Below are 27,509 nucleotides of genomic sequence, written 5' to 3'. Positions count from 1 at the left end.
AGGGGGGGGGGGTCATTGTCTGTAGGAAAAAAAAAGTGAAAACAGAGTTGTAATCAGGGCACCTAAAGCTACAAGGTGATGTTGAAAACTTAACTTTATTTTTTAGACTGACCACAGGCCCTCCTTAAGGGTCTATATTGTTAGTTTCACTTTTAATTTCTTTAAATTAACCAAACTTGTCATCACCTGTACCAATCATTAGAATACACTGTAATGTCTATTTCTTTTCCCCAGGGTGGAAAAGGAAGAATTGGAGTAGTAATATCATCATATATGCACTTTACAAATGTATCTGCAAGGTAAGTGATTCTTTCCCTCCCCAGGACTTTTGGGTACATCCTGGGTAGGGGTGGTGGCTTTTGAGCGGTATTCTGATGTGATCTCCCTCCATATGGGTGTTTTATTGGCTGGTATCGATAGCCAGGGGCCACTGCTAATAGCCTGCAGCCACCACTGCAAGGCTATTACCCTTAAGATCCTGCAATTAATGTTGATTGCGGGAATGTTAAAATAATGCTGATCCTTTGCTAAAGCTGAACACTCTTTTGGCAGTGGAATTACAGTGGTGGAAATCTGCTGTGGAAATTCTGCACTGTACAGCGAGAATCCCATTGACAGCAATGAGATTCTGCTGTACGGGAATTTCCAAGTGTAATTTCTAAGTGCAAATGCACAAAAAAATTCTGTAGTGTAAGCCTAGCAAAAAAAGCTGCATAAAAATGGTGGTAAAATGAATGATGTAATTACAAGTACTATTGGTCCTGCAAGCAACAAGCTCTCATAAGGGTTTGTAGATTTTTAAAAAGGAGTAAAAAATTAAAACGCAAAATTAAAAAATCACTTCATCATACGTGTTCCGCACCCTCCCTATCTTATTACCACCCTCTTTCTTTTCTGCAGCTCAAAAACTGCTTTCTTCTTTCATTTGGGCGGGCAAGCGACCAAGATTATCAGTGAATATATTGAAAAAACCAACAACAATGGGAGGTCTAGGATCTCCAGATTTAAAAATGTATTACACGGTCACTCTAGTGTCCATGTTGCGGCATTGGTGGAGCAATCGGACAGATCTCTCATGGATAGAGATGGAGAATATTTCAGTGTTACCGTTTACCACGAAAGACTTATTATACTTACCATACTGGGAACTCTCCCCCCCCCCCCCACTCTGTTACACTCGCTTGTGAAAGCAAGCTACTTAGCTTGGGTAAATTATATCCGTAACTCCACCCCCTCTACTCCCCCTACGATTGGAGACATACCGCTTACGTTAATACAATCTATAATTCCCAACTTAGATTTGTCATTATGGATAAAACAAGGTATAACACAAGTGAAAACAATCATGGAATCTGCACACCTCACCTCCTTTCAAACGATAAGCACTAGTTTTAACTTGCCACCTCGGGAATTTTATAAGTTTCTCCAAATCAGACATTTTTTACACTCACTGACTCCTACCACGAATCCACTTAATGGAATAGCCATCAAACATCTAGCTACACCAATGAAAGGTTTGAAACCCTTATATAATGGTATGCTGTACTCCACCACCTTCACCAAAACCTATCCTATACGCCTTTGGGAAAGGGACTTGAATTGTTCCTTCTCCGCGGTAGAATGGCAAAACGCATTTAAATCTATACACTCTACTTTCCAATGCTCTACCCACATAGAATCAGCTCTAAAAACTATCTTAAGGTGGTATTACACCCCTGACCGCCTAGCATACATATATCCCGGGGTATCACACTCTTGCTGGCGATGCACTAACTCTATAGGAACATTATACCACATATTGTGGACTTACCCTAAACCTCAAATTTTTTGGAAATCATGTAGAAACCTAATAACCAATGTTCTAAGACACTCTGTCCTGTGGACCCCATACTCAGTGTTGTTGTTTCTCAGTTTACAAACGATACCACGCCATGTTAGGGATCTCTACTGTATCTTTTGCATCCTAGCTAAAATCACTGTGGTCATCCATTGGAAGACTGATCAGATTCCGACTATTGAATACCTGATTAACAAAATTAACACTACATATTCCTTTGAAAAAATTATTGCTTTGGGTTCCGGGCGCTTTCAAAAGTTTAAAAAACGTTGGGAACTTTGGCAATCTTCCCACCACTGTCGAGATGTATAATAACAAACATCCCGAAACACACAAATACTTATTCGATATTGGAGACTGACCATTCACCCACAAACACTCTGACAAGTTTTATTTCACTAAAGTAACAAAACCTCGCAATTAGCAGAACTGATGCCGAAGGTGTTATACAATGTAATGTTATAGATCATGGTTCATTTGACCGGAACCGCTTTATTCATAGATGCTCAAGACCCTTTGTTTGTCAATGTTTCCCCTCTCCCCCCTTGTTGGTTCACTTATAGTTTAGTGGATTTGTTATGATAATATATGTGCAGACAAGAGTGGATATGACCTTTGTTCTACACACTTTGTTTTTTCAGCTCTAATACATGTACGTTGCTTAAAAAATCTGTAATAAAAAACTATTTACGAAAAAAATAAAATAAATCACTTCATCACTAAGTGGGTACTCCACTCCTAGGCATCGCATCCCCTATCCCCCTAGGGGATAAGATGTCTGATTTCGGGGGTCTGGCCGCGTGGACCCCTGCGATCTCAGGGCCAGCACCCCAGTAATCCCCATGCACAGAGTGAATTTCGCTCAGTGCCAGATTATGGGTGACCACAGCCGTCATGCCCCCTCCCATAGACATTAATGTAGGGGGGCACAACAACAACGGCCATCCGAAGCCTAACACAGCAGGCATTCTGAACATATATGTTCAGAATGCCAGGGTGCCAGGCTGGAGATCATGGGGGTCCCAGCTGCTGGACCCCCGCAATCAGACATCTTATCCCCTATGCATTGGATAGGGGATAAGATGTCTAGGGATGGAGTACCCCTTTAAGGGGTAAAAGTGAATCTCTTAGCCAGTCTGCTCATTATGAGCTGCCAACATTGCTGGCCGAAAACTTTGGATGTACACTTTTAAAAAAAATAAGAAAAGTGGCAAATGATCTAAAGATTTTAAAAGACAATGCCATCCACTTGTATTGTTGTATTGTATTGCGACTCAGAAATGCAGAAGAAACATATATGTTTATTTTCATTTTCATTTGAAGACTGTTGGGTTGCTGGGTTACACATTGATAGCCAATCCTAGGGATGAATTCAGGTGGAATAAGCAATGGATTCCAGTCAACTCTGCACAACTAGGAAAAGCACTGGATTTTGAATGCTTTAAAAACAAAACGGTTCTTTTCTGAAGGGCCCTGGACTTTCTATACAGTCTATATTTATACATAGAGTACATTTTATCTTATTTAGAATCACTTAAAGAAGTGAGAGACTCTGTCATGTGTTTCCAAGGGATTCGGAAGTTGTGAACTTTCTTCATTCCATTTAGTTCTGTCAGAAATTGGTTCCTTTTTGTACAGAGGTCCTGACCTTTTTGCATACCCATTTTGTGTTTCCAGTGCTGTTTAGCCCCCAAGTTTTTACAGGGTATCATTAATGATACAGTCCCGCGTCACTATGAAAAATCTATTCTTCCCTTTTATTTTGTCCTGCTTTAGAATTATACTATTTCTTCATTGAAACCTACAGATACTCCTTTGCTGTCTTGCTGGCTATGTGATAATGTACAAAATCCTTTACCAAAACTAAAAGTGTCTGGCAGAGTTTGGCAGCTTGGATACAGTTGACAGATACAGTGGAGGGAGGCTGCAGGGATTTTAGAGTCATAGCCTATGTCAGATGCAGTTACGAAATGCGTCTGCCACCTCCTTTTTAAATAGGCACTGTCATTTGCAAAAACTTTTTATGTAAATAACATTATATATATATATATATATATATATATATATATATATATATATATATATATTTGTAATATACATTCGTTTAAAAATGTGTATTTTACCTGAAAAAAATCAGGCTCAATAAGTCTGCTGTGTGAGCCGCGGCGTGTCAAAAGATCTCACTGCACAGAGCCTTGCTTGTCCTACCCACAGTCCCTGTGTCTCTGAACAGTCACGCAGGCAAAAGCTGCAGGCACAAGACAGCATTTTTTTCACCCAGTAAATCATTTTTTTTTTTTATTGTATATTACAAATATACTTCTAATGTTATTAGTATTAAATTTGTAAATGATCGTTAATGATCTTAATACCTCTGGAGCTTCATTGAACTATAGAAGCCAGGTTAATGGAGCTGCTTAAATTCGTTAGCCAGCATTACAAAAACAGCTGATTTCTGCAAAAACAACTGCATCACATTTGTCTGTAGGTTGGGTGGGGTTTTGCAGCTCAGTTCCATTCAAATGAATGGATCCAATTGTAAAATCACATACTGTGTAAAGTAGGGAGCCGTGCTGTTTTGTAAGAAATTAGTTCTTTTTTCCTAAGGCTGGATAACCCCCTTTTTAAGAATATCTAAATATTATGGGAGTAAAGGTGTTGTCCAATGAAATACGACTTATCTTCTATCTACAGTATAGGGAGACTGCTGTGACCATGCGATCTCCAGAGGGGGGCCCCAACCTTTAGATGGACATGCTCTCCTTGAAATCCGGAGCCCTATTCTGGAGATCATAGGGGGGTCTCAATGGTTGAACCCCCTTTGACCAGACACTTACGCCTTATCCTGTGGATAGAAGATAAGTCGTCTTTCATCAGAAAACTCCTTTAATGATTTAATTTGTAAAAGAAAAATGAATTTATTACATTAGTAACCTTTTTTTAATGCCAGTTTATTGTTTTGTTTTTTTCAGCGCTGACCAAGCTCTGGACCGTTTTGCCATGAAGAAGTTTTTTGATGATAAAGTATCCATACTTATGCAGCCATCTCAAATAAGGTTGGTGTGTTACATCACGTGTGGGTATGTTTCCATCCTGCAGATTTTTCCCAACTAAATTCAATAGGATAGTCCAAATCTTAACATGTAAATGCACCATTAATATAATACAATAATATCTATGCAATAAACATTACACATTCTTGAAATGACATATGAAAATGTAGATAACCCTTCAGCTGACTGTGCCTGATTACAGGGAGGGGATGCCGGGTTAATTTTACCTGACCATCAGGTGTAAGACTCCAGAATAACAATGCTGTAATGGAAGGACTTCAGAACCTGATATCAAAACTATTCCTAAAAACTTTTTCTTTACCTACAAACATTTCAGGCTTACATAGTTAGTACGGTCGAAAAAAGACATATGTCCATCAAGTTCAACCAGGGAATTAAGGGGTAGGGGTGTGGCGCGATATTGGGGAAGGGATGGGATTTTATATTTCTTCATAAGCTTTAATGTTATTTTGTTCCAGGAATGTATCTAATCCTGTTTTAAAGCTGTTAATTGTTCCTGCTGTGACCAGTTCCTGAGGTAGACTGTTCCATAAGTGCACAGTTCTCATGGTAAAGAAGGCGTGTCGCCCCTTGAGACTAAACTTTTTCTTCTCCAGACGGAGGGAGTGCCCCCTCGTCCTGTGGGGCGGTTTAACCTGGAACAGTTTTTCTCCATATTTTTTGTATGGGCCATTAATATACTTATATACGTTTATCATATCCCCCCTTAAACGTCTCTTCTCAAGACTAAACAATTGTAACTCCTTTAATCGCTCCTCATAGCTAAGATGTTCCATGCCACGTATTAGTTTAGTCGCGCGTCTCTGCACCCTTTCCAGCTCCACAGTGTCCCTTTTATGTACAGGCGACCAAAACTGAACAGCATATTCCAGGTGAGGCCGTACCAATGCTTTATAAATGGGGAGTATTATGTCCCTGTCCCTTGAGTCCATGCCTCTTTTTATATGACAATATCCTGCCGGCTTTGGAAGCAGCAGCCTGACATTGCATGCTATTCTGTAGTCTGTGATCTACAAGTACACCCAGATCCTTCTCTACCAGTGACTCTGACAGTTTAATCCCCCCTAAGACATACGACGCATGCATGTTATTAGTACCCAGATGCATAACTTTACATTTATCCACATTGAACCTCATTTGCCAAGTGGATGCCCAGACACTTAGTATAGCCAAGTCATCTTGTAACCTATACACATCCTCTATAGACTTTACCATGCTACAAAGCTTGGTGTCATCTGCAAAGATAGAAACAGAGCTGTTAATACCATCCTCTATATCATTGATAAATAAATTAAACAACAGCGGGCCCAGTACTGAACCTTGGGGTACACCACTAATTACCGGGGACCAATCAGAGTACGAATCATTGACCACCACTCTCTGGGTACGATCCATGAGCCAGTGCTCTATCCAGTTACAAACTTAAATTTCCAAACCCAAAGACCTTAACTTACCTGTCAGACGTCTATGAGGGACAGTATCAAATGCTTTAGCAAAGTCCAGAAACACTATATCCACAGCCATTCCTCTGTCAAGGCTTCTACTCACCTCTTCATAAAAGCAAATTAGATTGGTTTGACAACTTCTATCCTTAGTAAACCCATGCTGGCTATCACTTAAAATACAATTATCCCCTATGTATTCCTGTATGTAATCCCTTATTAGTCCTTCAAACAATTTACCCACAATGCACGTTAGGCTTACCGGTCTATAATTGCCTGGCAAAGACCTAGAGCCCTTCTTGAAGATTGGCACCACATTCGCCTTGTGCCAGTCCCTTGGCACAATACCGGACACCAGTGAATCACTAAATATCATGAACAGGGGTAAAGATATTACTGAACTTACCTCTCTAAGAACTCTTGGGTGTAGTCCATCCGGCCCTGGAGATTTGCTTACATTTATATTACTTAACTTACCTTGTACCATCTCTACATTAAGCCAGTTCAGTACATTACATGATGTGTTACCAGCACTGACCTGGCCAATGTCAGCTCCTTTTTCCATAGTGTATACAGAACTAAAGAACCCATTCAGTAGCTCCGCCTTCTCTTGATCGCCCGTGACAACCTCCCCATTATTAAGGGGTCCTACATGCTCTGTCCTTGGTTTTTTGCATTTATATATCTAAAAAAATATTTAGGATTAGTTTTGCTTTCTTTGGCCACCTGTCTCTCGTTTTGAATTTTTGCTGTTTTTATTACATTTTTACAGTTTTTATTAAGCTCTTTGTACTGTTTAAATGTTCTAGCTGACCCATCAGATTTGAATTTTTTGAAGGCTATTTTTTTGTTGTTTATTGCTTTGGTATATATTTAGCTGTATAGTTATTTAGAGTTGATTTAAAGATGTCCCATTTACCTTCTGTATCAGTATTTGAGAACACCTCCCCCCAGTCTATGTCCTGTAGTGCAGATCTCAGCCCAGGGAAGTTTGCCTTTTTAAAGTTATATGTTTTTGCCTTCCCCGCCTGTCTTTGTTTTCTACATTTTAAGTCAAAAGTAACTACCGTATTTATCGGGGTATACCACGCACTGGCCTATAACACGCACCCTCATTTTACCAAGGATATTTGGGTAAAAAAAGTTTTTTACCCTAATATCCATGGTTAAATGAGGGTGCGTGTATACCCCGATACTTCCCCAGGAAAGGCAGGGGGAGAGAGGCCGTCGCTGCCCGCTTCTCTCCCCCTGCCTTTCCTGGGGTCTAGAGCCGTGCTGCCGGCCCTTCTCTCCCCCTGGCTATCGGCGCCGCTGCCCTTTCTGTCCCCCTGACTATCGGTACCGGCGTCCCATTGCCGGCACCGATAGCCAGGGGGAGAGAAGAGGCGCCGACAGCCAGGGGGAGAGAAGGGGCAGCGGCACCCATTGCCGGCGCCACTGCCCCGTTGCCTCCCCCCATCCCCGGTGGCATAATTACCTGGGTCGGGTCCGCGCTGCTGCAGACCTCCGGGGTGCGTCCCCTGCGTCGTTGCTATGCACGGCGCGGCGCACTGACGTCATGCGCCGCGCAAAGCAACGACGAAGGGGACGCACGCCGGAGGCCTGCAGCAGCGCGGACCCGACCCAGGTAATTATGCCACCGGGGATGGGGGGAGGCAACAGGGCAGCGGCGCCGGCAATGGGTGCCGCTGCCCCTTCTCTCCCCCTGGCTATCGGCACCGGTACCGATAGTCAGGGGGACAGAACGGGCAGCGGCGCCGATAGTCAGGGGGTGAGAAGGGCCAGCAGCAGGGCTCTAGACCCCAGGGAAGGCAGGGGGAGAGAAGCGGGCAGCGACGGCCTCTCTCCCCCTGCCTTTCCTGTGGCGGTATCGGCGTATAACATGCACATAGACTTTAGGCTAAAAATTTTAGCCTAAAAAGTGCGTGTTATACGCCGATAAATACGGTATATTGTGGTCGCTATTACCAAGGTTTTCCCGCACAATTACATTACCAACCAGCTCTACGTTGTTGGAAATGACCAGATCCAACAAGGCTTCACTTCATGTTGGGTCCTCCACAAACTGGCCCATAAAATTATCCTGCAATAAATTTAGGAATTGTCGCCTCTTTATAGTTTTAGCCAACCCCGGACCCCAATCTATATCTGGATAGTTAAAATCTCCCATTATTACCACTGTACCTGCCCGGGCAGCCCTCTCTATTTGTTTATACAGCCGACCTTCTATCTCTTCAGTGATATTAGGGGGTCTGTAGATTACGCCAAGTATAATTTTTTCAGTATTTCCCTCCTTTTGTAATTCTACCCACAGTGATTCCACATCCTCAGAATCACCACACACTATGGCATCGTTCACACTGACTTTCATACCACTTCTTACATACAGACAGACTCCACCACCTTTTCTGTTCATTCTATCCTTGCGAAACAATGTAAACCCCTGCAGATTGACAGCCCAGTCATGCAAGGAATCCAGCCATGTTTCAGAGACCCCAACTATATCAATATGTTCCTCCAGAATCAAGGCCTCAAGCTCCCCCATTTTATTTGCTAGGCTTCTGGCATTTGTGAACATACACTTTACATTTCCATCCTTTATGTTATTGGGGTTAATGGGATTCAAGGGTGTAAGTTTTATTTTCCTATGAAGCCTATTCCTATTAACTATTCTAACCCCTCCCTCCGCTCCATTGTAGCAACGAGGATATGAATGGATACCCTATTACACAGATAAAAATATCCAATATGGGTAAGGGAACAAGTAAAGATACCCTTATTGCTGCAAAAACAGCAATAAACTACACCACCTATATCTGAAAAAGCTGTAACAGACACATTTAGAGTGCAAATAATAACAATCTTTATTGTTTAAAAATTGATGACATACACGTTAAAAACAGAGATGACTAGTGGTAACACTTGATCATACTAATCTCATATGTATGGGCACACAAACCAGTATATTAAGTATCAACAGATTGCACCCTACGCTATAAATAAAGTGCAATGTGGGTATCTGAACTCTTGCACTGCTGTTGGCTTACATGTAGCTTAATCTACTCCTTTACATTTGCACTTTATTTATGGCGTACGGTGCAATCTGTTTATACTTAATATACTTATACAGACATGGCGGTAAATGTTGGCACCCCTGAAATTTTTCTAGAAAATGAAGTATTTCTCACAGAAAAGGATTGCAGTAACACATGTTTGCTATACACATGTTTATTCCCTTTGTGTGTATTGGAACTAAATCAAAAAAGGAGGAAAAAAGCAAATTGGACATAATGTCCCACCCAACTCCAAAAATGGTCTGGACAAAATTATTGGCACCCTTAACTTTAATATTTGGTTGCACACCCTTTGGAAAAAATAACTGAAATCAGTCGCTTCCTATAACCATCAATAAGCTTCTTACACCGCTCAGCCGGAATGTTGGACCACTCTTCCTTTGCAAACTGCTCCAGGTCTCTCTTATTGGAAGGGCGCCTTTTCCCAACAGCAATTTTAAAGGGGTACTCCAGTGGAAAACCTTTTTTTTTTTTTTTTTTTAAATCATCTGGTGCCAGAAAGTTAAACAGATTTGTAAATTACTTATATTAAAAATCTTAATCCTTCCTGTACTTATTAGCTGCTGAATACTACAGTGGAAATTATTTTCCGTTTGAAACACAGAGCTGTCTGCTGACATCATGAGCACAGTACTCTCTGCTGACATCTCTGTCCATTTTAGGAACTGTTCAGAGTAAAAGGAAATCCCCATAGAAAACATATGCTGTTCTGGAAAGTTTCTAAAATGGACAGAGATGTCAACAGAGAGCACTGTGCTCATGATGTCAGCAGACAGCTCTGTGTTTCAAAAAGAAAAGACTTTCCGCTGTAGTGTTCAGCAGCTAATAAGTACAGGAAGGATTAAGATTTTTTTAATAGAAGTTATTTACAAATCTGTTTAACTTTCTGTCACCAGTTGAATAAAAAAAATAAAAGTTTTCACCGGAGTACCCCTTTAAGATCTCTCCACAGGTGTTCAATGGGATTTAGATCTGGAATCATTGCTGTCACTTCAGAACTCTCCAGCGCTTTGTTGCCATTCATTTCTGGGTGTTTTTTGACATATGTTTGGGGTCATTGTCCTGCTAGAAGACCCAAGATCTTGGACGCAAACCCAGCTTTCTGACACTGGGCTGTATAGTGCGACCCAAAATCTGTTGGTAATTCTCAGATTTCATGATGCCTTGCACACATTTAAGGCACCCAGTGCCAGAGGCAGCAAAACGGCCCCAAAACATCATTTGAACCTTCACCATATTTCACTGTAGGTACGGTGTTCCTATTAATTGTAGGCTTCATTCCGTTTTCAGTTAACAGTAGAATAATGTGCTTTACCAAAAATCTTATCTTGGTCTCATCTGTCCACAAGACGTTTTCCCAGAAGGATTTTGGCTTACTCAAGTTAATTTTGGCAAAATGTAGTCTTGCTTTTTTATGTCTCTCTGTCAGCAGTGGGGTCCTCCTGGGTCTCCTGCCATAGCGTTTCATTTCATTTAATGGTCGACGGATAGTTTGTGCTGACACTGATGCTTCCTGAGCCTGCAGGACAGCTTGAATATCTTTGGAACTTGTTTGGGGCTGCTTATCCACCATCCGGACTATCCTGCATTGACACCTTTCATCAATTTTTCTCTTCTGTCCACGCCCAGGGAGATTATCTACAGTGCCATGGGTTGCAAGCTTCTTGATAATGTTGCGCACTGTGGACAAAGGCAAATCTATATCTCTGGAGATGAACTTGTAACCTTGAGATTGTTGATATTTTTCCACAATTTTGGTTCTCAAGTCCTCAGATAGTTCTCCTCTCCTCTTTCTGTTGTCCATGCTTAGTGTGGCTCACACAGACACACAATGCAAAGACTAAGTGAACTTCTCTCCTTTTTATCTGCTTTCAGGTGGGATTTTTATATTGCCCACATTTGTTACTTGCCCCAGGTAAGTTTAAAGGAACATCATATGCTTGAAACAATTACATTTTTCCACAATTTTGAAAGGGTGCCAATAATATCTGTTTTTAACATGTATATCATCAATTTTTAAACAATAACTATTGTTATTATTTGCACTCTTCATGTGTCTGTTACAGCTTTTACAGATATAGGTGGTGTACGATATGAATGGAAAGGAACAGAGAGAGTCTACAGGTTACTTGCATGATATGGTGAAGTGACACAGTAACATTGTAAAATGTGTGAATACAAAATGCTAAAATGATAAGGCATATAATGGAAGCCCCCTATTTAGGTAACTGTACTGATTATTTTTTCAATTAGTCCAAAGATTTTGGGAAATATTTATTAAGTTCTTCTCTCCATGACACACACAGATAAGCTGTGGAAGGGGGAGACATTCGCTCATTTTGGACATCTACTCTCTGGCAATAAAAGTTGTTAAAGTAGAAGTAATTATGTTATTTACTCTTTCTTCTTATCCATGTTGTAGTTCCTATGTTAGTTTATGTCTGACGTGCTTCCTGCCATAGAATAAATCTAATTATGTATGTGTTCACCTGTACCATGAGTTAGGGCTATTTTAAAAGCTTGAAACACGTTTTTTTTTTTTTTGTTAGTTTTTTGCCCGCTTTTTTATGCACAAACATGTTTTATTAATTTTATATTTAAAGGAAAACTGTCACTAAACTCCAGCACCCCACCCCCGCACTAACCAGCGTCCCACCCAACTACCAGCAACTTCCTCTGATCCATATGATGCCTTCTATGCTCGGATCCGTTCAGCCGTTATCTTCATTTTTCAATCTGTGCAAATCATCTTCTAACTGGCACGGGCGGGGTTACAGCCTCCATCTGGCAATGTGACATCAGCGCCGCTCATCCACAGCACTGCCCGGCTTAAGCATATTCATGCCATTCCTCCGCATCTCCCTCTCCTCCCTGCTCTGTATGTGACTCCACTGCGCATGTGCCAGCTTCCTGTGTACACCCGGAAGTGGCTTCAGCGCAGCTTCATTCCAGCGGATCGGAGCTGCAGTAAGGGTGTAGTAAGTAAAGGTGCAGTAAGCCGGCACATGCGCAGTGGGGTCACAAACAGTGCGGGGTGGAGAGGGAGATGCGGAGGGAGGGCATGAATATGCATAAGCCGGGCAGTGCTGCGGACGGGCGGCGCTGATGTCAAAGTGCCAGATGAAGGCAGTGACCCCGCACATGCCAGTTAGAAGATGATTTGCATATATTGAAAAATGAAGATATCGGGCAAACGGCTGGATGGATCTGGGCATGGTAGGCATCATATTGATCAGCGTCCCCCACACTACCAGCTAGTGTCTCTGAGGGGGGGTTAGTGACAGTTTTCCTTTAAGATGAAGGTTTAAGGAATCAGGAGTGCTATCAGACAGGAGAGAGCACAGAGGAGTACTATCAGACAGGAGAGAGCACAGAGGAGTGCTATCAGACAGGAGAGAGCAGAGATGAGTACTATCAGACAGGAAAGAGAGCACAGAGGAGTGCTATCAGACAGGAGAGAGAGCACAGAGGAGTGCTATCAGACAGGAGAGAGAGCACAGAGGAGTACTATCAGACAGGAGAGAGCACAGAGGAGTACTATCAGACAGGAGAGAGCACAGAAGAGTACTATCAGACAGGAGAAAGCACAGAGGGAGACCAAAGGAGTACTATCAGACAGGAGAGAGAGCACAGAGGACTACTATCAGACAGGAGAGAGCACAGAGGAGTGCTATCAGACAGGAGAGAGCAGAGATGAGTACTATCAGACAGGAAAGAGAGCACAGAGGAGTGCTATCAGACAGGAGAGAGAGCACAGAGGAGTGCTATCAGACAGGAGAGAGAGCACAGAGGAGTACTATCAGACAGGAGAGAGAGCACAGAGGAGTACTATCAGACAGGAGAGAGCACAGAAGAGTACTATCAGACAGGAGAAAGCACAGAGGGAGACCAAAGGAGTACTATCAGACAGGAGAGAGAGAGCACAGAGGACTACGATCAGACAGGAGAGAGCACAGAGGAGTGCTATCAGACAGGAGAGAGCAGAGATGAGTACTATCAGACAGGAAAGAGAGCACAGAGGAGTGCTATCAGACAGGAGAGAGAGCACAGAGGAGTGCTATCAGACAGGAGAGAGCACAGAAGAGTGCTAGCCCACCCTCACTTACTGTACTTTGTCCATGCCTGTTCTTCAGTTTGGACAAAGCCATTATTTTAGAAGCCATGCTTTCTATAAAAAGGAAATACAATTTTCTTATGAAGTATATTAGAAAGGTTAATGTTTTGCCAAGATGTACGTCATATAAAAAGTTTTTGAAACTGACAGTGCCCATTTAAACTGATGTAAACTTATCCAAATGTGTGACATTCATTGCTAAAATGTCAACAATAATGGCCTATTTGGTGACAATTATGCCACTTTACTTTCCTAGATATGTCAATTTTCTAAATGGACTGCTGTCTGGAATGGAAAAGATGAATGCGACCCCTCTCTTTTTGCATTATGTCATTCTCCATGGTATTCCAAATTTTGATGCCGGTGGATGTAAGTATTTAAAGGTTTTAAGCAATTATTTGTATAGTGCAGAATAGTGTATGCACACTATGTTAAAACATACAGTTTACATGGTTTTAATGACATTTTTGATCCTGATATTTTAGTAGATATATATCAGCTGATAAAATCTATTGCAAAATAAATAAATAAATATATATTATGGGAAACATATTCTTCAGGATTATGTTCTTCTTTAAAGCACCGGTTCAGTCTTGTTAAGATTTACTGCATTTACAAAGACCCTTTGAAACATTGCAAAATTTTGTTATACTGTAAAGGAATAGAGTCATAGATAAATGATGGGTATTTTACTGGTCCCGTCGACCACACTAGGTGTAATCTATTAAGCACTTTATAGATCAAAAACGAATAATTAAAGGGATAGTGCCTAAAACTTAGCTTTTAATATAATAACTAAAATGAATCACCACAACAAACGTGAGCCCTTTACCATATAAAAATAGTTAGTAAGTAGCAGTAGAAATAACAGTCAAAGATCAACTGCCATTCATCCCATATATATACCTGAGTAGCAATCTCACGTCTCAGGATTTACAAAGCGAGATCTTATAGATACAGCAAAACAAAGAACACGAAAGGAGGATGCACTCACCAAGCAGGTCTTTATTCAGGTCTTGTTGACATAATGAAAGCAGCAGGCGAGGGGGCTGTGGTGGAGGACGGGGAAGACCGGAACAAGTTGTTCCGTGCGACTAGCGCACTTCCTCTAGCCGGAATGACGTCTGCCGGCACTGCCCCCATATTCATAGAGGTTGTCGCCTAGCGACCTGGTAAACAACATGATCAGGTGACTGTGTATGTGGTCACATGACCATCATGTGATGACAACATTAAGAAATGGTAAACAGTGACAGTTACAATGAGGAGATATAGTGATGCAAAAATAAGTTAGTCACAAGAAAGAGCCAAACTCATTCCGGCCATTCAACCCAAAGTTACCGGTGGCGCTCAGTCGTACAATCCAGCCAGCTTCTCGCTGGAGCAGGACTTTGCCGCGGTCTCCTCCATCATGGAGGGGTGGAATTCTTTCTAGGCCTAGAAACCTAAGGCCGTTATGGCTTTTTTCTGCACCTGATTCATGTGGGCAATAAACCTGGGAGCTCCAACCCTGGTTCTGATGGAGCGGACATGCTCTCTCAACCAGACCTGGAGCTGCCTAATGGTCTTGCCCACATAAAGTCACATAAAGATCAAGGCATAAACAATGAACATGGATCTGCAAGTAATTAACTACCGTATATACTCGAGTATAAGCCGAGTTTTTCAGCACGATTTTTCGTGCTGAAAACACCCCCCTCGGCTTATACTCGAGTGAACTCCCCCACCCGCAGTGGTCTTCAACCTGCGGACCTCCAGAGGTTTCAAAACTACAACTCCCAGCAAGCCCGGGCAGCCATCGGCTGTCCGGGCTTGCTGGGAGTTGTAGTTTTGAAACCTCCGGAGGTCCGCAGGTTGAAGACCACTGCGGCCTTCAACATCATCCAGCCCCCTCTCACCCCCTTTAGTTCTGAGTACTCACCTCCGCTCGGCGCTGGTCCGGTCCTGCAGGGCTGTCCGGAGAGGAGGTGGTCCGGTGGCATAGTGGTTCCGGGCTGCTATCTTCACCGGGGGCGCCTCTTCTAAGCGCTTCGGGCCCGGCCTCAGAATAGTCACGTTGCCGTGACAACGACGCAGAGGTGCGTTCATTGCCAACGTACTTCTGCGTCATTGTTAAGGCAACGCCTCTATTCCGGGCCGGAAGCGCGGAGAAGAGGCGCCCCCGGTGAAGATGGCAGCCCGGACCACCTCCTCACCGGACCACCTCCTCACCGGACAGCCCTGCAGGACCGGACCAGCGCCGAGCGGAGGTGAGTACTCAGAACTAAAGGGGGGGAGAGGGGGCTGGATGATGTTGAAGGCCGCAGTGGTCTTCAACCTGCGGACCTCCGGAGGTTTCAAAACTACAACTCCCAGCAAGCCCGGACAGCCGATGGCTGCCCGGGCTTGCTGGGAGTTGTAGTTTTGAAACCTCTGGAGGTCCGCAGGTTGAAGACCACTGAGGGCGAATGATGAGAAGAGGATGATGAAGGGGGGGGGGGGTGTGGGGATGATGAAGGGGGGGGTGTGGGATGATTACAAGGGGATGATGAAGGGGGGATGTGGGGGATGATAAGGGGATGATGAAGGGGGGATGTGCGGGATGATAAGGGGATGATGAAGGGGGGATGTGTGGGATGATGACAAGGGGATGATGAAGGGGGGATGTGTGGGATGATAAGGGGATGATGAAGGGGGGATGTGTGGGATGATAAGGGGATGATGAAGGGGGGATGTGTGGGATGATGACAAGGGGATGATGATGAGGATGTTAATGACGGGTCTGGATGATGACAGGGGGGGATGAGGTATTTCCCACCCTAGGCTTATACTCGAGTCAATAACTTTTCCTGGGATTTTGGATTGAAATTAGGGGTCTCGGCTTATACTCGGGTCGGCTTATACTCGAGTATATACGGTAAGTGATTTGGTGATACCAGCCTCCTAACCTTATGGTATTCCCTGTATGTAAATTTGTGCAGTGTGAACAAGACCTGCAAGGGTAATTTCCTTTTAGGGGGTGTTTGGTTAACCAATTCTTATCTCAATTGTGGTGATTAATTTTGCCCTGTAGCTTCTTTAATTGTTCTCCTATAGTGATGTTTTTTCTGAACGTGACGTGACGAGGGGAGGGTGTTGGGCCACTTCATGGAGATCAGGGTCGGATTCCAAGATGAACTAGCTGTGGTGTATAGCACGGGTCACCTGCTGATTCATGTTGGAATTGGCCAGGGAAATGCAGAACCGTTTAAGGGAGGTGTCACATCTTTTCTTGTCATTCAAAAGGTCAGATCTATCAATGGACTTGACTCCTAGTAGACTGTTCTCAATAATTTTCACTGGGTATTGCCTAGCCAGTAGATGCCTTTTTAAGGTCCTGAGCTTGAGTATCAAAGACATTATCAACACTGACTAGTGCTATACGCCGCAGCTGGTTCATCTTGGAATCTGATCCTGATCTTCATGAAGTGGCCCAACACTCTCCCCTCATCACGTTCAGAAAAAGCATCACTATAGGAGAAAAATTGAAGAAGCTACAGGGCAAAATTAATCACCATAATTCAGATAACAATTGGTTAACCAAACACCCCCTAAAAGGCAATTACCCTTGCAGGTCTTGTTCACACTGCACACATTTACATACAGGGAATACCATAAGGTTAGGAGGCTGGTATTACCAAATCACTGAGTTAATTACTTGCAGATCCATGTTCATTGTTTATGCCTTGATCTGCCCTTGTGGCAGACTTTATGTGGGCAAGACCATTAGGCAGCTCCAAGCCCGGTTCAGAGAGCATGTCCGCTCCATCAGAACCACAGTTGGAGCTCCCAGGTTTATTGCCCACATGAATCAGGTGCATAATGGAAGCCATAACGGCCTTAAGTTTCTAGGCCTAGAAAGAATTCCACCCCTCCATGATGGAAGAGACCGCGGCAAAGTCCTGCTCCAGCGAGAAGCTGGCTGGATTGTACGACTGAACTCCACCGGTAAATTTTGGGTTGAATGACCGGAATGAGTTTGGCTCTTTCTTGTGACTAACTTATTTTTGCATCACTATATCTCCTCATTGTAACTGTCACTGTTTATCATTTCTTAATGTTGTCATCAAATGACGGTCATGTGACCACATACACAGTCACCTGACCATGTTGTTTACCAGGTCGCTAATGACCGCACAGCTCCACCTCTATGAATATGGGGGCGGTGTCGGCGGACGTCATTCCGGCTAGAGGAAGTGCAACTTGTTCTGGTTTTCCCCGTCCTCCTCCACAGCCCCCTCGCCTGCTTCTTTCATCATGTCAACAAGACCTGAATAAAGACCTGCTTGGTGAGTGCAGCCTCCTTTCGTGTTCTTTGTTTCGCTTCATTTTGCTTCCTGCTTGGCTGTGCACCTTCGCTGCGTGTCATCCTGCGCTTCATCTGACGCTTAATCTCGTATGTACCGGCTTCTGTTCCCCTCCTGCTTACTGCTTACGAGATCTTATAGATCTAAAGCAATAGAAAAATTAATAGATAGATAATTGCCTACCAACGCGTTTCTATCAGCTGGTTGTTGCTGACGCCATCAGGATGGCAATTGCATGTATAACTACTTATATTTAACATTAGATGGCTTATGTAAGTAGTATTCAAAGCAAAATAAAATATCACAATCAAGATCTCTTAGGAAAGAGTGACACCTGCAAAAGATGATGTACCGTATATTTCAGCCGTACAAGACGCAATTTTTATTGGGGGGAAAAGTCGGTGCGTCTTATACGGCGAATACACCCCTATCGCGGCGGTCCCTGCGGCCATCAACGGCCGGGACCCGCGGCTAATACAGGACATCACCGATCGCGGTGATGCTCTGTATTAACCCTTCAGATGCGGCGATCAAAGCTGACCGCCGCGTCTGAAGGGAAAGTGGCACTAACCTGGCTTTTCAGTCGGGCTGTTCAGGACTGCCGTGATTTCACCGCGGTGGTCCCGAACAGCCCGACTGAATAGCCGGGTTAGTGCTTACAGGACACCGGGAGGGACCTTACCTGCCTCCTCGGTGTCTTCTCCGTTCATGGATCCCCTGTATGGCCGGCGCTCTCCTTCCTCGTCATCACGTCGTCGCATACGTGCGTCGGCGTGCGTCACGACGTGATGGCGGCGAAGGAGAGCGAGGATACCCGGCCGGCAGCAGAGACGTTTCGGAGCGACGGGGACACGGCGGCAGTGATGGAGCAACATCCAGGGCAGCGGGTGATGGGTCCGGAGGGGCGGGGACACATGAGTATTACCTCCTATGCAGTGCTCTTCAATCTGTGGACCTCCAGATGTCGCAAAACTACAACTCCCAGCTGTCCGGGCATGCTGGGAGTTGTAGTTTTGCAACCTCTGGAGGTCCGCAGGTTGAAGACCACTATTGGGTTCAAAATCTTTATTTTTTTAGATTTTGCACCTATAAATTGGGTGCGTCTTATACGCCGGTGCGTCCTATAGGGCGAAAAATACGGTATGCAAAACGTACACTAAATCATGCACCAATAGATTTGTCCTTTGCCCCTAGTGAGAGAGCCTGTAAGGAAAAAATGACAAGTGCATATCCTATTTTTTACAGGCAAATCCATTGCTATATTCAGCTCGTATATCATCCGTCAACTACAGCCTCCAGGGTTAGGACAGGACCTAAAAATAAGAAATACAAAAAACAATTACAGTGTTTGCTGCTTCAATTAAGTTTCCAGGTCCTGAAAGAGAATTTTTATACAGCTATGCTGTTACTCTCGGTTAGTGTACCATCAGCCTCGATGCTGAGCAGAACCTACTCTGTAGCAGGGAGCCGATACTTCCGGCTGCTGCTGCTCGCGCTGGTGAACGCCGGCGTCTGACCTCATATCCCCCTGGGCACCCGCGTCATTGCGTACATAGAACCTCCCACGTCTGACGTCAACGGGGAGGCCGTTAGAGGTACCGCATTAGGCACTCCCACTAACTACTCTATTGGACGTAAACAGGGAAGGTAGGAGGAATGTATAAGAGTGTAGTGAAGTGAGTTACCACTGTCAGTGTTTATTACGCTCATACTATGCACTCCTGTTGTGTTGCTGAGTATATTGTATGCAGTCTCCATATGTTTCTTCTATCCTGCTGCTATAGATTATTACATTATACTACAGAATCATAGCAGGATAAAGGGAGGGGGACAAAATATATTTATCTATATTGGGTGACCTAAAAATGATGCGTCGCTCTTTCCCAAGAGATCTTGATTGTGATACTATTTTATTTTGCTTTGAATTTTACTTACATAAGCCATCTAATGTTTACCCCTTAAGGGCCAAGCCAATTTTCACCTTAAGGACCAGGCCAATTTTATTTTAGCGTTTTCCTTTTTTCCTCCTCGCTTTCTAAAATTCATAACTTTTTTTTTTATATTTCCATCTACAGACCCATATAAGGGCTTGTTTTTTGCGTGACATATTGTACTTTGTAATGAAACCTCTCATTTTACCATAAAATGTACGGCGAACCCCAAAAAATATTTTTTTAAGGAGGAAAATTAAATGAAAACCACAATTTTGGACATATTGGAGGGTTTTGTTTTCACACTGTACACTTTACGGTAAAAATGATATGTGTTCTTTATTCTGTGGGTCAATACGTTTAAAATGATACCCATAGCTAGATACTTTTATATTTTTGTACTGCTTAAAAAAAATCTAAAACTTTTTGTACAAAATCAGTAATCTAAAATCGCCCTATTTTGACCACCTATAACTTTTTCAGTTTTCCGTAAAAGCGGTGGTATGAGGGCTCATTTTTTGCCCCGTCATCTGTACTTTTTATTGATACCACATTTGCATATATAAAACTTTTGATCATTTTTTATAAAAATTTTTTTTTTATTAATATGTGACAAAAAAGCTGCATTATTGGATTTTTATTTAAAATTTTTACGTTTACACCGTTCACCTTACGGGATCAGTAACATTATATTTTGATAGATCGGACATTTACGCAGGCGGCAATACCAAATATGTTTATATAATAAAAAAATACGCTTTTTGGGGGTAAAATGTGAAAAACTGACAATTTGGATTTTTCAGGGGATTTTTCACTTTATTTTTTTATCTTTTATTTTTCAATTTTTCAAATTATTATTTTTTTTTTACACTTTTCATCGTTTGATTGTTAATACTGTTCAGTGCTATGCATAGGACATAGCACTGATCAGTATTCCGCCATTACAGATGATCGGATCACCACGACAGCTCTGTGACCGATCCGATCATCTATGTTATTATGCGCATTGCCGCAGATGCCGTGATCTGTACTGATCACAGCATCTGAGGGGTTAATGGTGGACATCGGTGTGATCGCGGATGTCGGCCATTGCCGGCGGGTCCCCGGCTGCTGATAGCAGTCGGAACCTGCCGTGTATGACGCGAGCACCGCTCCGATGCTCGCGGTCATACACAGGACGTAAATGTACGTTCTGGTGCGCGAAGTACCGCCAAACCAGGATGTACATTTACGTCCGTGGTCGTTAAGGGATTAAGTAGCTATACATGCAATTGCCATCCTGAAGACATCAGCAACATCCAGCTGATAGATAATTGCCTACCAACGCGTTTCTATCTATTAATTTTTCTATTGCTTTATATCTATAAGATCTCGCTTTGTAAATCCTGAGACGTGAGGTTACTACTCAGGTACTATATCTTCGATAAATGGTAGTTGACCTTTGACGATCATTTCTACTGCTACTTACTACCTATTTTTATATGGTAAAGGGATCACGTTTTGTTGTGTTTATACATTTTAGTTATAATATTAAAAGCTAAGTTTTAGGCACTATCCCTTTTAATTATTTGTAAAGGAATAGAGTCCTAACTTCTTTTTTGAGTGTTACTTTTTCTGTAAGAAGCTGTGCTAGTTTGAGCTATCCCTTCATTCTCAGGATTGGGGGTAGTTCCAGGTTAGAAACAACCCCCGCCCCCCTTAAAATGTTTTACCTAAATTACCTAAATAGAGACTCCTAAAATGAAAACTATGTTTTTTGCCCATAGCAACCAATCAGGGCTCAATGTTCGTTTTAACAGAGCAGTTTAAGCAATTATCACTAAGCTTTGATCGCCATGGGCAACATACATTTTTTTTTCTTTTATACAGTTTAGATCATCTTCCCTCTGTATTCTATTATTCTTTTTTAATGTTGTAGTTAATTATAAGATAGTTGCCTGCTGGTTGCTATTTTGGAGGTGCACACAATCTCATCTAAACAGCTGAAATATTGCATTGGTATAATAAAGGGGCACATTCTACAAATATTCCACCGAGTGACTGAGGCCTAAAAGTAAACAACCTAAGACACAGCAACAAATAACTGTTTAAGCTAATAAAAAAATTTGTTTATTTTGCAGTATGTCGCCCTTTCATAAAAATCTACCAGGCAATGCAAGCTGTTTATACATCAGGAATATAGTAAGTAATTTCTGTATCAAACGGATCAAAAATATCATCAACGTTAATGAAGTTAGTTTTCTATTATTTTTCTGTGTTGCTTATGGCTTAGAAAACAATAAAATGCCATGCACTGAATGAGCTGCTTGCTCAGTTTGTTAAAACAGGCACTTCTTTGTGTACAGAATCCAAGTGTAGGTTTGTTTTTCCCTTTAACACTTTACATTTTCATATCCTTAACACATTTTTAAAATTTTACATGTCGATTGGAAACTTGATCTTCTATATATGATTTGAGGCTTTCTACAAATAAAAAACCTTCTTACCTTACAATTATTATAAATACGTAGAGGGCAGAACTTTTTTTTTTGATCGATCCAGTCATGATGATTTAGTTTTTTTATTTCCTATTCTGTGAAGTGATCATTGTAATTGTAAACCAATAGTTAGAATCATTTAGCAGTTCTAAAATGTCTACTTATTGAGGTGGTGCATGCCCAAAGTCATGATGTTCTCAGTAATGTGATTTCATCAGTTAAAGCTTGAAGGTTCTGAAACTCACAGTGAATAACTGATGTCATTGGTACTACAATTGCCAATACTGCCCCCCCCCCCCTTTCAGTTGTCTTTGTACTTACTAGGGGATGTGATAGGAGGCCCCCTTTATGGACTCCATCTTTTTGTTGGGTCATATACGAAGCGGTTTTGTCTTTTAGGCTGGATTAATACATGTACTTTGTTTTATTTTAAGATAATGCCAAATACTAAGGGAAATACATTGACTTTACTCTTTTGTATCTTTTGCAGTAACAAAAAAACTATAAAATGCATTAAAAACGCCATATATTACTCAGGTATAGAATAGTTGTAGAAAAAGAAAGGTTGCCTCACTCCCCCCTGATTCTTTCCATGCCTCAGTGATAATGCAGATTCCTGGTTATCTGAGGAGTAGCAATTTTCACAACCCACAAGCTGTGCGCCTTATTTTATAGATGACAGATTCACTTTTATTTTTGCAATATAGCATGTACGGTATCTTACTTCGAGTGTAACAAAAAAGTATAGACTATGTTCCCATGTTTTGTATTAATTTAATCTAGATGCTGACTGGTCTTTCTTCCTCTTTTCCTGCTGCATTTTCCTTCCCTTAGTCCCTTCTTTCCATTTTCAGGATTATGGGAATAGACCTTTTCCCTAAATTGTCAATATGAGCTGTAAACAACAGTAAGATTTGCTTCATAAGCCACAGGAAACTTTTTTTTTTCTGTTTTAATTATTACATTTTTTTATTTTTTTTAAAGAAAGTAATGTAAATTACATACATAATTATGGCAAATCACAAATACAGATTAATCAGTCCTTGTCCCCCCAAAGAGCCGGAATGAGGGAAAAAAAAGAGAGAGAGACACCGAGACCGACCACAAAACAAAAAAAAAGTGAAATACAAAATGTATCTGAGACATTGGAATCGTTAGTCAGCCGTGGCCCTTTTTTGGGATGATGTGTTTTTTTGTTTATTTTTTAATTGAGTATTTCAGATTTTTTTTTTTCTTCGTTTTTTAAAACCTGGGAACTATTTCAATGTTCCCACTATGTATCCTATTTTATTTACATTTCCGTGAAACATTTTCAAAAGAGCAAATTTAGTGTGACTTATTTCCAATCCACCTTTGCATATTTGACATTTTCTTTGCATGCAGCCCGTTTGAAACACAATGTTGGGTGGTCTTCTCAAAGAGGTTTTGGGAATTTAATAAATTTTTATCTCAACTAATTTGTAGCAGACAAAAAGCAGTCTTCAAGTGTATCTAATTGGGCAAGAAATGTGTAGTAGAGTGTGTTCTAAAAACTTCTAAAAAGTGCTAAAATATGACAATTGTTGAAGAATTTAAAATACCAGGTGATCCAAAAGTTAGGACAAACTATAAAAATGAATAATTCGAAAACAAATCAAGAAACAAAGATACGGTTTGCACCAAACGGATGGAAAAGAAACCGGGTTTTGTGTGGAATGAAAAAAAAATAGTTCTGTTGGCGACCAACGTTGGTGACTGGTTTCTGTCACTGGTCAGCGATATGTAGCACTGTTTCAGAACAACATTATTCCTGAACTGCAAGCGCGACACGCACTCCAAACAGTCACCTTTATGCAAGATGGAGCACCACCTCATATTGCTCTGTCTGTGCAACGCCTGCTACGCTCAACATTTGGGGAGGATCGCATTATCAGTCGCTACTTTAATCACGCATGGCCTCCAAGATCTCCCGATCCGACACCCTGTGACTTTTGGCTGTGAGGCTTCTTGAAGTCAAAAGTGTACCGCGACCAACCGGCATCACTAGCAGCACTGAAAGATGCCATCCGCCAAAATGTGTCTGCCATAACGCAAGAAATGCTACTAAATGCTGTATAGCGCCATCTGTTGGTCGCCAACAGAACTATTTTTTCGTTGCCACACAAAACACGGTTTCTTTTACATCCATTTCGTGCAAACCGTATCTTTGTATCTTGATTCGTTTTCGAATTATTCATTTTTAAAGTTCGTCCTGACTTTTGGATCACCTGGTATTTAAAAAAATGCTATAGTATAAATGACAAAAGTTACACAGGGCCCTTGTGGCAGCTCAAGTAAACAATGTACTAAAAAGAATAAAAATAAATAATAACTAATAGATAATGGTAACAATTAATAGAAAAGTTAAATATTCAACCAGCTTTGCCAAGAGTATTAAAGGGGTGTTCCGGTGGAAATTTTTTTTTTTTTAAATCAACTGGTGCCACAAAGTTAAACAGATGTGTAAATTACTTCTATTTAAAAATCTCAATCCTTCCAGTATTTATCAGCTGCTGTATACTACAGAGGAAGTTCCTTTCTTGTTGAATTTCCTTTCTGTCTGACCACAGTGCTCTCTGTTGACACCTCTGTCCATGTCAGGAACTATCCAGAGCAGGATAGGTTTGCTATGGGGATTTGCTTGTACTCTGGACAGTTCCTGACATCGACAGAGGTGTCAGCAGAGAGCACTGTGGTCAGGCTGAAAAGAATTCAACTTCCTGTGGAGCATACAGAAGCTGCTTAGTACTGGAAGGATTAAGATTTTGTTATTAACAGTAATTTAAAATTCTGTATAATTTTCTGGCACCAGTTGACTTAAAAAAAAAATATATATTTTTTTCCACCGGAGTACCACTTTAAAGGCAATATTTGCCTTTGACAGAGATGTTTCAGATACTGCCAACTTAGTATTGTATACTAATGTCGATTGCATAGTTCATAAATATGGACTAAGTATATGATACTAAGTTGCCAGAGTCTGATAAATCTCTGTAACACTTAAAGCAAATGTTGCCTTTGGCAGAGCTGGTTGAATATTTTACTTTCCTTTTCATTGTTACCGTTTTTTTTATCTTAAATTTCTTTTTTTTTTTTTAGTACATTGTTCACTTGAGCTGCTACAATGGCCATTTGGCGGGCCCTGTATAACAAATGTAATTTACTGTATACTATAATAAATGTTTTACATGTTTTAAACACTTTAGCCTTGTTCATATTCTTATAGCATTTTTAGAACAAGCTTAAGGGTGTATTGACACATACAGTATCCTGCGTATATTTGATGTACAGGATTTGAAGCTGTCTTCAGACATTTAGTTTACATTAAAGGGGTAGTCCAGTGGTGAAAAACGTATCCCCTATCTTAAGGATAGGGGATAAGTTTCAGATCGCGGGGGGTCCGAGCACTGGGGCCCCCCGAGATCTCCTGAACAGGGCCCCGACAGCCCGCGGGAAGGGGGCGTGTTGACCACCGCACAAAGCGGCGGCTGACACGCTCCCTCAATACAACTCTATGGCTCTGCCATAGTGATGTATTGAGGGGGTGTGCGCTATCTGGCCAGTGAGCTGGGGCCCCGTGCAGAGAGATCGCGGAGGGGCCCCAGCGGTCGGACCCCCCCGTGATCTGAAACTTATCCCCTATCCTTAGGATAGGGAATACGTTTTTAATTACTGGACTACCCCTTTAAACTCTGCAGCATAAAAACTGCAGCTTCAAATTCTGCACATCAAATATGTGCAGGATACTGTACATGTGAATACACCCTAAGGGTAGGGTCACACTTAACCCGACCCGCTGGTGACCCGACCCATTTTGTGCCTCCAGCGGTTGCCACACCCATTCCCCCGCTTTGCTCCGCCCCTGGTCTGCTCGCAGCGGCAATCCGCCGCTACCAGCAGCCACACAGGGAACTTCCAAGTCGCTGAGTCGACTCAGACATCGCGGAGCAGCCACGATGTCTGAGTACATTGCACATGCACAGGCCACCTGTGTGGCTGCTCGTAGTGGTGGATTGCTGTTGTGAGCAAGCCAGGGGCGGAGCGAGGTGGAGGAATGGGGGTGGCAACAGCTGGAGGCACAAAATGGGTCGGATCATGGGCATATCCGCAACATAAAATACGCTGTGGATCCGTTACGTGTGACCCTACCCTAAAGAAGTAGTTCAGTTAAGGAAAATGTACCCTTATCTAAGGGATAGAGGATGAGTATCATATTGCGGCAGGTGGGGATAGTTTGCTGGGACCATAACACCCCCCTCCCCCGCGACCTTCTTGTGCAGGGAGTGGAGGTTGGCACACGCTCTCCATGCTGCCCTATGGAAGAGTCAAAGCTTTATCTTCAGCTCTCACATAGAGATGCATAAAGGGGGTGTGTCAGTCTTCCACGATCAGACTTGTATAGGGGATACATTTTCCTAAACTGTAGTACCTCTTTAACTTTAATAACATACACTTGAGGGCTGCTTTTTGTCTTTTTTTTTTTTTTTTTTTTGCACACCTGGGTTTTAGTGCAATTTCCAGTAAACCTGTGTATCCTACATTTATTTTTGTTAGCTGCACTTTCTTCTCTGACAATGGGGGAGATTCACTAAGACCTGTGCTGAGGGAAAAGTTGTGCATAGCAACCAATCAGATCGCTTCTTTTTTCAGACGCCTTTTTTTTCAAAAATGAAACGAGAATTCTGATTGGTTGCTATGGGCAACTGGCCGACTTTTCCTCTGCGACAAGTGTTTATGAATCTCCCTAGAATTACTGTTTTGTTATCTTACGTGTAGTAGATCTGACCATGTTTCTTATTATTTTGACATTATTTTTGTTCAGTAATGTTGGACCAGAAAACCAGAACAGATTAAGCATTGCTGTGGAGCCAGCTCAGCTGATCAAGGGTGATATTATGGTGAGTGTCTGTAACAAATGCCAAAGACCGTCCAATGGTGCTTACTTTTCAGTTTGTTCAACATAAAATTGCAACCTCTTTAACCTCCAATACAATGGAGGCTTGTAAGTGTTCCTTCTCCTTTTACATTTTTAAATATTTTGTTATCAGTAGTTAAATAGTTAGCTCAGAAATTAAAATTTAGTTTTTGGGTGATTATACTGGTTAAAATGGTTTATTACAGTAAATAAGAGGTGTGGTTATGTAGATAAGGATGATAATACAATACGTCCTTCAGTACATAAACCTCTATAAATGGGAATAACAAATTAAACTAGAC

At 42.0% G+C, this 27,509-nt stretch overlaps 1 protein-coding gene across 3 annotated transcripts in view; it reads left to right on the top strand.

Moving 5' to 3' along the window:
• The window catches only part of TNS3 (tensin 3), a 356,556-nt gene that overhangs the window by 190,131 nt on the left and 138,916 nt on the right, over window positions 1-27,509 (top strand). For all 3 annotated transcript variants that reach the window (XM_056520279.1, XM_056520280.1, XM_056520281.1), the window contains exons 10-14: window positions 235-299; window positions 4,810-4,893; window positions 13,798-13,910; window positions 21,918-21,978; window positions 27,115-27,190. In XM_056520279.1, coding sequence (XP_056376254.1) covers window positions 235-299; window positions 4,810-4,893; window positions 13,798-13,910; window positions 21,918-21,978; window positions 27,115-27,190 — 399 coding nt within the window. The remainder of the gene's footprint in view (window positions 1-234; window positions 300-4,809; window positions 4,894-13,797; window positions 13,911-21,917; window positions 21,979-27,114; window positions 27,191-27,509) is intronic.

Source organism: Hyla sarda, chromosome 5 (assembly GCF_029499605.1).
Source record: "Hyla sarda isolate aHylSar1 chromosome 5, aHylSar1.hap1, whole genome shotgun sequence".
In the NCBI taxonomy this organism is placed as follows: domain Eukaryota; kingdom Metazoa; phylum Chordata; class Amphibia; order Anura; family Hylidae; genus Hyla; species Hyla sarda.
Note: the sequence above shows the minus strand (reverse complement) of the source record. Positions and strands in the feature narration are given on the sequence as shown.